This window comes from Leucoraja erinacea, chromosome 2, assembly GCF_028641065.1.
Source record: "Leucoraja erinacea ecotype New England chromosome 2, Leri_hhj_1, whole genome shotgun sequence".
NCBI classification, from domain to species: Eukaryota; Metazoa; Chordata; class Chondrichthyes; order Rajiformes; family Rajidae; genus Leucoraja; species Leucoraja erinaceus.
Window position 1 is genome coordinate 19958164 of NC_073378.1, and position 13948 is coordinate 19972111.

The 13948-nt window shown below is 43.0% G+C and overlaps 1 protein-coding gene across 2 annotated transcripts in view; it reads right to left on the minus strand.

Annotated features, from left to right (window-relative positions):
* msrb2 (methionine sulfoxide reductase B2) overlaps positions 1-13948 on the minus strand; it is a 36093-nt gene that overhangs the window by 8083 nt on the left and 14062 nt on the right. For both annotated transcript variants that reach the window (XM_055652515.1, XM_055652524.1), the window contains one exon: positions 10644-10720. In XM_055652515.1, the coding sequence (XP_055508490.1) occupies positions 10644-10720 (77 nt within the window). The remainder of the gene's footprint in view (positions 1-10643; positions 10721-13948) is intronic.

The window sequence follows — 13948 nt, forward strand, 5'->3', positions numbered from 1 at the left end:
TCAGTATCCCGTACCTGCCTTCTCTCCATACCCCATAATCCCCTTAGCCACAAGGGCCACATCTAACTCCCTCTTAAATATAGCCAATGAACTGGCCTCAACTACCCTCTGTGGCAGAGAGTTCCAGAGATTCACCACTCTCTGTGTGAAAAAAGTTTTTCTCATCTCGGTTTTAAAGGATTTCCCCCTTATCCTTAAGCTGTGACCCCTTGTCCTGGACTTCCCCAACAGGGGATTCAGGCAGCAAAAGCCATAGTTAGATAATTAGGTTGTGCATTTATTAATGTGCTATTTTTAGTAGTGGTCACTAATACTTGATAGTTCCTAAAATAGCTCAGAGAGGAATGGACTTTAAGATTCATTTGTGAATTTTGTCAGTCTTCAATAAATGTAAAGGAACACATTTCTCAAAATCCTCATCACTGATCTCCTTGGCTATCATCATCTCTGTGCAGTTTTGACTTCCAGTGGGATTCTCCGTTTCTCTTCATCCCCATCCTATATAGTTTGCTTGCGTGCGGACACTTATTATTTTTTATTCAAATCGTTTGCTATGTCGCTCTTCAAGGGAGATGCTAAATGCATTTCGTTGTCTCTGTACTGTACACTGACAATGACAATTAAAATTGAATCTGAATCTGAATCTGAATAATACCCTCACAATATATCTTAAACTACAGGTTTTCAGGACCTGTACTTTCACTTGGTTTAAGTCACTTCCTCAATCTCAGCACAGGACTAGCTGCATGTAAGGTCAATGGAAAGACAAAAGAATTACAGATATTCAAGAAAATTTTAACCTCCGAACATTTTTTACCCAGGGTAGAAATGTCAATGAACAAAGGGCATTGCTATGAAGTGAGAAGGATAAAGGTTATAGAGTTATAGAGTGATGGAGCGTGGAAACAGGCCTTTAACCCCAACCCCCACACTGGCCAATATGTCGCATCTACACTAGTCTCACCTGCCTGCGTTTGGCCAATACCCATTCATAGAAACATAGAAACATAGAAATTAGGTGCAGGAGTAGGCCATTCGGCCCTTCGAGCCTGCACCGCCATTCAATATGATCAGGGCTGACCATCCAACTCAGTATCCCGTACCTGCTTTCTCTCCATACCCCCTGATCCCCTTAGCCACAAGGGCCACATCTAACTCCTTCTTAAATATAGCCAATGAACTGGCCTCAACTACCCTCTGTGGCAGAGAGTTCCAGAGATTCACCACTCTCTGTGTGAAAAAAGTTCTTCTCATCTCGGTTTTAAAGGATTTCCCCCTTATCCTTAAGCTGTGACCCCTTGTCCTGGACTTCCCCAACATCGGGAACAATCTTCCTGCATCTAGCCTGTCCAACCCCTTAAGAATTTTGTAAGTTTCTATAAGATCCCCCCTCTCAATCTCCTAAATTCTAGAGAGTATAAACCAAGTCTTTCCAGTCTTTCTTCATAAGACAGTCCTGACATCCCAGGAATCAGTCTGGTGAACCTTCTCTGCACTCCCTCTATGGCAATAATGTCCTTCCTCAGATTTGGAGACCAAAACTGTACGCAATACTCCAGGTGTGGTCTCACCAAGACCCTGTACAACTGCAGTAGAACCTCCCTGCTCCTATACTCAAATCCTTTTGCAATGAAAGGTAACATACCATTCGCTTTCTTTACTGCCTGCTGCACCTGCATGCCTACCTTCAATGACTGGTGTACCATGACACCCAGGTCTCGCTGCATCTCTCCCCCTTTCCCAATCGGCCACCATTTAGATAATAGTCTGCTTTCCCGTTTTTGCCACCAAAATGGATAACCTCACATTTATCCACATTATACTGCATCTGCCAAACATTTGCCCACTCACCCAGCCTATCCAAGTCACCTTGCAGTCTCCTAGCATCCTCCTCACAGCTGACACTGCCCCCCAGCTTAGTGTCATCCGCAAACTTGGAGATATTGCCTTCAATTCCCTCATCCAGATCATTAATATATATTGTAAATAGCTGGGGTCCCAGCACTGAGCCTTGCGGTACCCCACTAGTCACTGCCTGCCATTGTGAAAAGGACCCGTTTACTCCTACTCTTTGCAAACCTGTCCTACTCGTGTACCTGTCTAACTGTTTCTTAAATGTTGGGAAAGTCCCTACCTCAACTATCTCCTCTGGCAACATACATCCACCACACATTTTGTGAAAAAGGTACCCCCCAGATTCCTATTAAATCTTCTCCCCTTCACCTTAAACCTATGTCTTCTTCTGGTCCTACTCTGGGCAAGAGACTCTGTGCATCTCCCCGATCTATTCCTCTCATGATTTTATACACCTCTATAAGATCACCCCTCATCCTCCTGTGCTCTAAGGAATAGAGTCCCAGCCTACTCAACCTCTCTCTATAGATCCCTCCAGTCATGGTAACATCCTCATAAATCTTCTCTGTACCCTTTCCAGCATGGCAACATCTTTCCTATAACATAGTGCCCAGAACTGAACACAATACTCTAAATGCAGCCTCACCAACGTCTTATATAACTGAACAAGACCTCCAAACTTCTATACTTAATACTACGATTTCCGAAAACCAATGTGCCAAAATGCCTTTTTGGCCACCCTATCTACCTGTGACTTCACCTTCAAGGAATCTTGCACCTTCACTCCAAGATCCCTGTGCTCTACAACACTCCCCATTCACCATGTAGATCCTGCCAACGTTAGATTTTCCAAAGTCCCCACATTTCTCTATATTAAATTCCATCAACCATTCCTCATCTCATCTCATCAATGATTTGGATGAATGGATACAAAGTAACATTGGCAAATTTGCAGATGACACAAAGCTGGGTGGCAGTGTGAACTGTGAGGAGGATGCTATGAAAATGCAGGGTGACTTGGACAGGTTGGGAGAGTGGGCAGATGCATGGCAGATGAAGTTTAATGTGGATAAATGTGAGGTACTTTGGTAGCAAAAACAGGAAGGCAGATTACTATCTAAATGGCATCAAGTTGGGAAAAGGGGAAGTACAACGGGATCTGGGGGTCCTTGTACATCAGTCTATGAAAGTAAGCATGTAGGTACAGCAGGCAGGGAAGAAAGCGAATGGCATGTTGGCCTTTATAACAAGAGGAATCGAATATAGGAGCAAAGAGGTCCTTCTGCAGTTGTACAGAGCCCTAGTGAGACCACACCTGGAGTATTGTGTGCAGTTTTGGTCCCCTAATTTGTGGAAGGACATTCTTGCTATTGGGGGAGTGCAGGGTAGATTTACAAGGTTAATTCCCAGGATGGCGGGACTGTCATATGCTGAGAGAATGGAGCAGCTGGGCTTGTACACTCTGGAGTTTAGAAAGATGAGAGGGGATCTCATTGAAACAAATAAGATTGTTAAGGGCTTGGACACACTAGAGGCAGGAAACATGTTCCCAATGTTGGGGGAGTCCAGAGCCAGGGGCCACAGTTTAAGAATAAGGAGTAAGCCATTTAGAACGGAGACGAGGAAACATTTTTCTCACAGAGAGTGGTAAGTCGATGGAATTCTCTGCCTCAGAGGGCGGTGGAGGCATGTTCTTGGATGCTTTCAAGAGAGAGCTAGATAGGGCTCTTAAAAAGAGCGGAGTCAGGGGATATGGGGAGAAGACAGGAATGGGGTACTGATTGGGGATGATCACATTGAATGGCGGGACTGGCTTGAAGGGCCAAATGGCCTGCTCCTGCACCTATTTTCTATTGGTCAATCAATCAAGATCCTGCTGCAAATGTTCACAACCATCTACACTATCTGAAAAACCACCCACGTTTGTATCATGTGCAAACTTGCTAATCCTGCCCTGTATGTTCTCATCCAAATCATTGATATAGATGATAAAACAGTAATGGGCCCAGCACCAAACCGTGAGGTACACCACTAGTCACAGGCCTCCAGTCCAAGAAGCAACCTTCCACCATCACCCTCTGCATCCTTCCATAAAGCCAATTTTCTATCCATTCAGCTATTTTCCTTGGATAACTTGCGATCTAACCTTCCAAGCAGCCTACCATGCGGAACCTTGTCGAATGCTTTGCTGAAGTTAAAGGAGATGTTCAGAGCATTCACCTGCCTTCTCCCTAAAACCCCTGACATCCGTACTACTCAAGAATCAATCTATCTCTGCCTTAGACTTGGCCTCCACAGCCTTCTTTGGCAAAGAATTCCACATATTCATCAGCCTCTGACTAAAGAAATTCCTCATCTCCTTCCTAAAGAAATGTCCTTTAATTCTGAGGCTATGACCTCTGGTCCTAGACTCTCCCACTTGTGGAAACATCCTCTCCACATCCGCTCTATCCAAGTCTTTCACTATTCAGTGCGTTTCAATGAGGTTCCCCTTCATTCTTACTCCAGCGAGTAAAAGCCCAGTGCTGTCAAACACTCATCATATGTTATCAAACACTCATCATGTTATATTTGTTTAAATATACAACTTAAAACTCAAATGATAAAGTTAAATGAGGCAAGCCACTGAAAGGAAATTAGATAAAATGGGCTCACAGTTTTAAAATGTGTTTATGTGTAAATACGAATCTCTTTAGAGCCAAATGCTGATTCTGAAAATGGGTAGGGGCTGTAGAAAACATGGGTTGCCAAATCACTGTAAAAAGGTTATTAATTATTTACATTAGTTCTGCAAGTTAGCAAACCTTAATCATGAATTTCTGTTAATATTGGACCATGAACCTGAAGATTTGGATATGGCTCTTCCCATAATTATTGCTTCATTAAATCCTAACACCAAGCTATGTTAATATTCACAGACTGAAATACATTCAGGCCAGCTGGTTTATTTTTCCTTATTTTATTGTCACGTACCGAGTTAGTGTGAAAAGCTTATCCAGTCGGGACACTGGCATTTTAACATTAGTCCAGCAGCAACACTGACTTTAACATTATCAGAGACCCATGAGAGACTAATACACACATAAATTCCTTACAAGGGCAACAACCAGACCTACTGTTGGCTAATATTTTGCCTCTATTTAAGAAAGTCTGCAGGAAAAGCCAGGGAACTACAGACAGAGGTCTTACATCAGTGGTGGGTAACTTATTGGAGGGGATCTTCAGAGATAGGATCTACATGCATTTGGAAAGGCATGGACAGATTAGGAATAGTCAGTGTGGCTTTTATGCCTGGGAAATCACATTTTACCAATTTGATACCAACTCTTTTTGAAGAATTGACCAACAAGATTGGCAAGGGCAGTAAGGTAGGCACTATCTGCATGGACTTTAGCAAGGCCTTTGACTAGATACCACATGGTTGGCTGGTAAGGAAGGTTAGATCACATGGGACGAAGGGCAAACTAGTCAAATGGCTACAAATTGGCTTTAAGGCAGATGCAGAGGGTAATGGAATTCTCTGCCGCAGAAGGCAGTGGAGGCCAATTCACTGGATGTTTTCAAGAGAGAGTTAGATATAGCATATAAGGCTAATGGAATCAAGGGATAAGGGGAGAAAGCAGGAACGGGGTACTGATTTTTGATGATCAGCCATGATCATATTGAATGGCAGTGCTGACTCGAATGGCCTACTCCTGCACCCATTTTCTATGTTTCTGTTTCTGTTTCTACGGTGGTAGAGGGATGTTTTTCAGGCTGGAGGCTGGGCGCACCACTGGGCTTGATGCTAGGTCTGCTGTTATTCCTTATTTACATTTGCATATTTACATATTGATTGCCATAGAGGGAGTACAGAGAAGGTTTACTAGACTGATTCCTGGGATGTCAGGACTTTCATATCGTAGGGGGCGCCATCTTGGGGCACGGCTGCCTAGCTAGCAGCTGTCCGTTTTTTCCACTCTTTTCTTTAATTTTTAGTGAGTTTTGTATTTTGTTTTAGGAGGTCTAGACTTTTTTATGTGGGGGGAGGGGGGAGGGAGGGGGAAACTGCTTTCTAGGTCCCTACATAGAAACATAGAAACATAGAAATTAGGTGCAGGAGTAGGCCATTCGGCCCTTCAAGCCTGCACCGCCATTCAATATGATCATGGCTGATCATCCAACTCAGTATCCCGTACCTGCCTTCTCTCCATACCCTCTGATCCCCTTAGTCACAAGGGCCGCATCTAACTCCCTCTTAAATATAGCCAATGAACTGGCCTCAACTACCCTCTGTGGCAGAGAGTTCCAGAGATTCACCACTCTCTGTGTGAAAAAATTTGGTCTCATCTCGGTTTTAAAGGATTTCCCCCTTATCCTTAAGCTGTGACCCCTTGTTCTGGACTTCCCCAACATCGGGAACAATCTTCCTGCATCTAGCCTGTCCAACCACTTAAGAATTTTGTAGGTTTCTATAAGATCCCCTCTCAATCTCCTAAATTCTAGAGAGTATAAACCAAGTCTATCCAGTCTTTCTTCATAAGACAGTCCTGACATCCCAGGAATCAGTCTGGTGAACCGTCTCTGCACTCCCTCTATGGCAATAATGTCCTTCCTCAGATTTGGAGACCAAAACTGTACGCAATACTCCAGGTGTGGTCTCACCAAGACCCTGTACAACTGCAGTAGAACCTCCCTGCTCCTATACTCAAATCCTTTTGCAATGAAACCTAACATTCCATTCGCTTTCTTTACTGCCTGCTGCACCTGCATGCCTACCTTCAATGACTGGTGTACCATGACACCCAGGTCTCGCTGCATCTCCCCCTTTCCCAATCGGCCACCATTTAGATAATAGTCTGCTTTCCCGTTTTTACCACCAAAATGGATAACCTCACATTTATCCACATTATACTGCATCTGCCAAACATTTGCCCACTCACCTAGCCTATCCAAGTCACCTTGTAGTCTCCTAGCATCCTCCTCACAGCTAACACTGCCCCCCAGCTTAGTGTCATCCGCAAACTTGGAGATATTACCTTCAATTCCCTCATCCAGATCATTAATATATATTGTAAATAGCTGGGGTCCCAGCACTGAGCCTTGCGGTACCCCACTAGTCACTGCCTGCCATTGTGAAAAGGACCTGTTTACTCCTCCTCTTTGCTTCCTGTTTGCCAGCCAGTTCTCTATCCACATCAATACTGAACCCCCAATGCCTTGTGCTTTAAGTTTGTATATTAATCTCTTATGTGGGACCTTGTCGAAAGCCTTCTGGAAGTCCAGATACACCACATCCACTGGTTCTCCCCTATCCACGCTACTAGTTACATCCTCGAAAAATTCTATAAGATTCGCCAGACATGATTTACCTTTCGTAAATCCATGCTGACTTTGTCCAATGATTTCACCACTTTCCAAATGTGCTGCTATCCCATCTTTAATAACTGACTCTAGCAGTTTCCCCACTACCGATGTTAGACTAACTGGTCTGTAATTCCCCATTTTCTCTCTCCCTCCCTTCTTAAAAAGTGGGGTTACGTTTGCTACCCGCCAATCCTCAGGAACTACTCCAGAATCTAAAGAGTTTTGAAAGATTATTACTAATGCATCCACTATTTCTGGAGCTACTTCCTTAAGTACTCTGGGATGCAGCCTATCTGGCCCTGGGGATTTACACCACTTCCTGGCTAACCTGGATTTCACTCAATTCCTCCAACTCCTTTGACCCGCGGTCCCCTGCTATTTCCGCCAAATTATTTATGTCTTCCTTAGTGAAGACGGAACCAAAGTAGTTATTCAATTGGTCCGCCATATCCTTGTTCCCCATGATCAACTCACTTGTTTCTGACTGCAAGGGACCTACATTTGTTTTAACTAATCTCTTTCTTTTCACATATCTATAAAAACTTTTGCAGTCAGTTTTTATGTTCCCTGCCAGTTTTCTTTCATAATCTATTTTCCCTTTCCTAATTAAGCCCTTTGTCCTCCTCTGCTGGTCTTTGAATTTCTCCCAGTCCTCCGGTATGCTGCTTTTTCTGGCTAATTTGTACGCATCATCCTTCGCTTTGATACTATCCCTGATTTCCCTTGTTATCCACGGATGTACTACCTTCCCTGATTTATTATTTTGCCAAACTGGGATGAACAATTTTTGTAGTTCATCCATGCAGTCTTTAAATGTCTTCCATTACATATCCACCGTCAACCCTTTTAGAATTAATTGCCAGTCAATCTTGGCCAATTCACGTCTCATATCCTCAAAGTTACCTTTCTTTAAGTTCAGAACCATTGTTTCTGAATTAACAATGTCACTCTCCATCCTAATGAAGAACTCAACCATATTATGGTCACTCTTGCCCAAGGGGGCACGTACAACAAGATTGCTAACTAACCCTTCCTCATTACTCAATACCCAGTCTAAAATAGCCTGCTCTCTCGTTGGTTCCTCTACATGTTGATTTAGATAACTATCCCGCATACATTCCAAGAAATCCTCTTCCTCAGCACCCCTGCCAATTTGATTCACCCAATCTATATGTAGATTGAAGTCACCCATTATAACTGTTTTGCCTTTGTCGCACGCATTTCTAATTTCCTGTTTGATACCATCTCCAACTTCACTACTACTGTTAGGTGGCCTGTACACAACACCCACCAGCGTTTTCTGCCCCTTAGTGTTTTGCAGCTCTACCCATACCGATTCTACATCCTCCAAACTAATGTCCTTCCTTTCCATTGCATTAATCCCCTCTCTAATCAGTAACGCGGCCGTTCTAGGTGTCCCTTGCCGCTGAGAGGACTCTCCCAATGCCGGACCAACATCACCCGGTGAGAACAGCCTGGAACATCGGGCCTCCATAGAGGCAACTGTGGAGGCCTCAATAGACCCGACTATGGGTGAACTGGGGTTGGGGACTGGACATTGTGCCTTCCCTCATTATGGTAACCATTGTGGGGGATGTTTCTATGTTATATGATTCTTAATTTGTTCCGTTTCCAAGATGGCTGCCTGACGGGAGAGTGAACGCTGGCGCGATTAGCTACCGCTGCTCTCTCTTTGAATTGTGTCTTTGAAGTGTGTATTGTTGATGTCTTTATTATTATTATTTTTTTTTTGTCGTTATTTTTTGTTTTGTTTCATTCTGCTTACATGTTTTTTATTTTGTTACTAAATTTTGTAAGGTGTCCTTGAGACTCTTGAAAAGCGCCCATAAATAAAATTTATTATTATTATTATATGAAGAAAGACTGGATAGACTCGGTTTGTACTCGCTAGAATTTAGAAGATTGAGGGGGGATTTATAGAAACTTACACAATTCTTAATGGGTTGGACAGGCTAGATGCAGGAAGATTGTTCCCGATGTTGGGGAAGTCCAGAACAAGGGGTCACAGTTTAAAGATAAGGTGGAAATCTTTTAGGACCGAGATGAAAAAAAAAAATTTCACACAGAGAGTGGTGAATCTGTGGAATTCTCTGCCACAGAAGGTAGTTGAGGCCAGTTCATTGGCTATATTTAAGAGGGAGTTAGATGTGGCCCTTGTGGCGAAAGGGATCAGGGGGTATGGAGAGAAGGCAGGTACAGGATACTGAGTTGGATGATCAGCCATGATCATATTGAATGGCGGTCGGTGCAGGCTCAAAGGGCCGAATGACCTACTCCTGCACCTATTTTCTATGTTTCTATGATTTGGATGTGGATGTATAGTTGGTGGCATGGTAGTAAGTTTGCAGGTGATGCTAAAATTCATGGCATGATAAACATTGAAGAAAGTTATTTGTGATTATAATAAGATCTGAATCAACTGGGCAATGGGCCACGGAATGGAAGATGGTGTTTAATTCTGATGAATGCAAGGTATCCCATTTTGGTTGGACAAACCAGGGCAGGATTTACACAGTAAATGGCAGAGCTCGTGGAGTGTCGTAAAAAGGAGATGCCATGGGTGCAGAGACAATGTTACATGAAGGTGGCTATATACCGTAGATGGACAGGGCAGCGAAAAAGGTGTTTAGGACACTTGCCTTCATTGGTCAGGGTATGCCCGATGGGACATTATGTTTCAGCTGCACAAGACATAGAAACATAGACATAGAAAATAGGTGCAGGAGGCCATTCGACCCAGCACAGCCATTCATGGTGATCATAGCTAATCGCCCCCTATCAATAACACGTGCCTGCCTTCACCCCATATCCCTTGACTCCACTAGCCCCTAGACCTCTATCTAACTCACAGAGCTCCATCTAACTCACCGGACAAGACGGTGGTAAAGCCACATTTCGAATACCATGTACAGTTTTGTTCATCTTGCTATAGAAAGGATGTGATTAAACTGAAAAGTGCACAACATATATTTATGAGGACATTATCACGTGTGGAGAGTTTCAGTTACATGGTTGGGTAGGCTGTGTTTTCCCCCCTGGAGTATAGGATGCTGAGGGATAACCTCATAAAACCATAGATAAAGTGTATAGTCACAGTTTCTGCCCCAATGCAGGGCAGTCGAAAAATAGAAGGCATATGTTTAAGGTGAGAGAAGAAAAGTTTAAAAAGGGACAATTTTTGAGGGGCTGGTGTGTATATGGAACGAGCTGCCAGAGGCAATGCTAGAGGCATTGAAAAGACACTATGATTCTATGACTCTAGAGTATAGCTGTTTCCCATTAACTAGTTTCCATAGACTCATTTGAGTAAAAATACATTCTTGTATCCAAACCAACTGGTCAGGTCAGCCTGAAAGGTGTGAGATGCTGCCAGTAAGTACATCAGTGTGGGTATGAGAATTGAGTTTGCTCCAGTGTCTAACCTGAACAACACTGCTTCGCAGCACACACAGTGGTACGTGCCTTGCTCTGTATTAGTCAGATGGATTCCACTGAAAGGCTGCAAGATAAAAATGACATTTACTAATGTTAATAGGTAAAATTTACATACACAAAAAAATTAACTCACAGGTTGAAGTTAAATTAGTCCTTCAGAGTAACAAAGTGTCAGGTTTGTATACTGTTTTAATGGTTGCAAACCTCATTAAAGTATATGTTGACAGCTAACTATTCAATTGATATGAAGTGTACATTCTCTCGCCTTTAAAACATACACCGCCTGACCAATTTCAGGGGACACAGCAGCAGGCCAGCAAAACTAAGGCTGGGACATGGCATTGATGGGGATAAAAAATAACTGCAAATGCATCTCCGACAGCTCAGGAAGTTCAGAGCAAGGTCTCATCTCATGCTCCGCTTCTATACAGCCATCATCGAAAGCATCCTCACTTCATCCATCACAGTCTGGTTCGGCGGTCTCGACTCACTCTCCCGGAAGAAATTACAGCGCATCATCAACAGAGCATCTAAAATTATTGGCTTACCCCTACCATCCCTTGAATTACTTTACCACAAACGGACACTACACAGAGCCCGCAAGATCATCTCTGATCCTACTCACCCTGCACACTATGCCTTTCAGCTACTGCCCTCTGGGAGGCGCTACAGGACAATTGCCTCAAAAACAAACCGCTTCAAAAACAGTTTCATTCCCACTGCAATTAACATTTTAAACTCTGTACGGTGAGGAATAAGAATAAGCATGGCCCTTATGTATTGTGTAATGCGTCTGTTTGTATGTATATCTATGCTATATGTTTAATGTTTGATGAAACGTTGGAACCTGAACCAAGCTGTACTGATAACAAATTCCACCAGCCTGGCTGTGTGGTCATTAAATTACAATACAAAATACAATACAATAATTTCCTACTGTGATAGATCTGGTTTATCTAAGCCCTGACATTTTGTACAGCTATAACATGGCATCCCTACTCCTATATGCAATACCCTGAACGGTGACGGCAATATCTACCCCAGGTTATTGAGAGAGAGACAAGAGATGAAATTACAGGTATCTTAACGAAGATCTTTGTATCCTCTCTAGCCATTGGCAAGGTACCAGAGGACTGGAGGGTAGCCAATATTGTTCCTTTTTTTTTAAGAAGGGAAGTAAAGATAATCCAGGAAATTATAGGCAGTGAGTCGCTTGTCAGTGGTAGATAAGGGAATGGGACAGTCAAGGATGGGCGGCATGGCCTTGTCCATAACAGATCATGTCTTACAAGCTTGATTGAGATTTCGAGGAGGTGAAAAATGTCATTGGTGAGGATAGGGCGATAAATATTGTCTGCATGGTTTTTAGAGAGGCATTTGTACAAGTCCATCACAGCAGGCGAATGTAGAATACATGGTGTGTATGGTTAGTTTGGATTCTGAACTGGTTGCCGACAGAAGACAGAGGTTGGTGGTGGAAAGATATTATTCTGGCTGGATATCTGTGACTACTGGTTTTCCGCAGGGGTATGTGCTTGGATCTCTGTTATATGTTATATATATATATAAATGACATGGATGTAAATGTATATGGGTAGGTTCATACATTTTTAGATGACACCAAAATTGGTGGATTTACAGACAGTGGGGAAGACTATAAAATGGATTTAGATCAGTTACAGATTTGGGCAAAGAAATGGTGGCTGGAATTTTATCAGTATAAGTGCACTTTGGGAGGTCGAATGTACATAGAAACATAGAAACTAGGTGCAGGAGGAGGCCATTTGGCCCTTCGAGCCAGCACCGCCATTCATTGTGATCATCGCTGATCGTCCCCTATCAATAACCCGTGCCTGCCTTTTCTCCATATCCCTTGACTCCACTAGCCCCTAGAGCTCTATCTAATTCTCTCTTAAATACATCCAGTGACTTGGCCTCCACTGCCCTCTGTGGCAGGGAATTCCACAAATTCACAACTCTCTGGGTGAAAATAAATTGTTCTCACCTCAGTCTTAAATGACCTCCCCTTTATTCTAAGACTGTGGCCCCTGGTTCTGGACTTGCCCAACATTGGGAACATTTTTCCTGCATCTAGCTTGTCCAGTCCTTTTATAATTTTATATGTTTCTATAAGAACCCCCCATCATTTTAAACTCCAGTGAATACAAGCCTAGTCTTTAGTAAGCGGAAAGTATACAATTAATGGTAGGACCCTTAACAACATTGCTGTATAGAGGGATTTTGGAGTCCATAGCTTCCTGAAAGTGGCAACTCAAATAGATGGAGGGGTAAAGAAGGCACATGGTATGCTTGCATTCATCAGTTGCGTTATTTATAGTCAAAATGTCATGCTGCAGCTTTCTAAAACTTTGGTTAGGCCATATTTGGAGTACTGTGTGCACTTCTCGTCAGAATGATGAGGAGGCTTAAGAATATCTTGGACAAAACTTGGATTGTTTTCTCTGAAGCCTCAATGGTTAAGGGGAGACCTTATAGAAGCATATAAATATATGTCAATGAGTTATACGTCCTATAGAAAGGACAGGCAGGTGGGCAGAGGAGGTGGGGTAGCTCTGCTGGTGACGGATGAAATTCAGTCCCTTGCAAGGGGTGACAGGGACTGACGATGTAGTCACTTTGGATAGAATTGAGGATTTGTAAAGGTAAGAAGACACTAATGGGAGTTATCTACAGGCCCCCAAACAGTAGCCTGGATATAGGGTGCAAGTTTAATAGAGCAAAACCTTGCAAGGTATTTTGCAGGAGTTAAATTTGGCATGTAACAAAGGTAATGCCACTGTGGTTATGGGAAATTTCAAAATGCAGGTAGACTGGGAAAATCAGATTGGTTCTGGACCCCAAGAAAGGGAGTTTATAGGGTGCATCCGAGATGAATTCATAGAGCAGCTTGTATTGGAGCCTAGCAGAGAGTAGATCATTCTGGATTTAGTGTTGTCCAATGAACCAGATTTAATAAAGGGAACTCAATGTAAAGGAACTGCTAAAAGGTAGTGACCATAATATAATAAGTTTTAATCTGCAATTTCAGAGGGAGAAGGTTAAATCAGAAGTGTCAGTGTTGCAGTTGAACAAAGGGGACTATGAAGGCATGAGAGAGGAGCTGGCCAAAGGATCCTAGCAGGAATGACGGTGGAACAGCAAAGACTGGAAAAGGATCCTAGCAGGAATGACAGTGGAACAGCAATGGCATGAATCTCTGGGCATAATCCAAAAGATGCAGGGTAATTTCATTCCAAAGAGGAAGAAAGATTCTAAGAGAAATAAGAGGCAA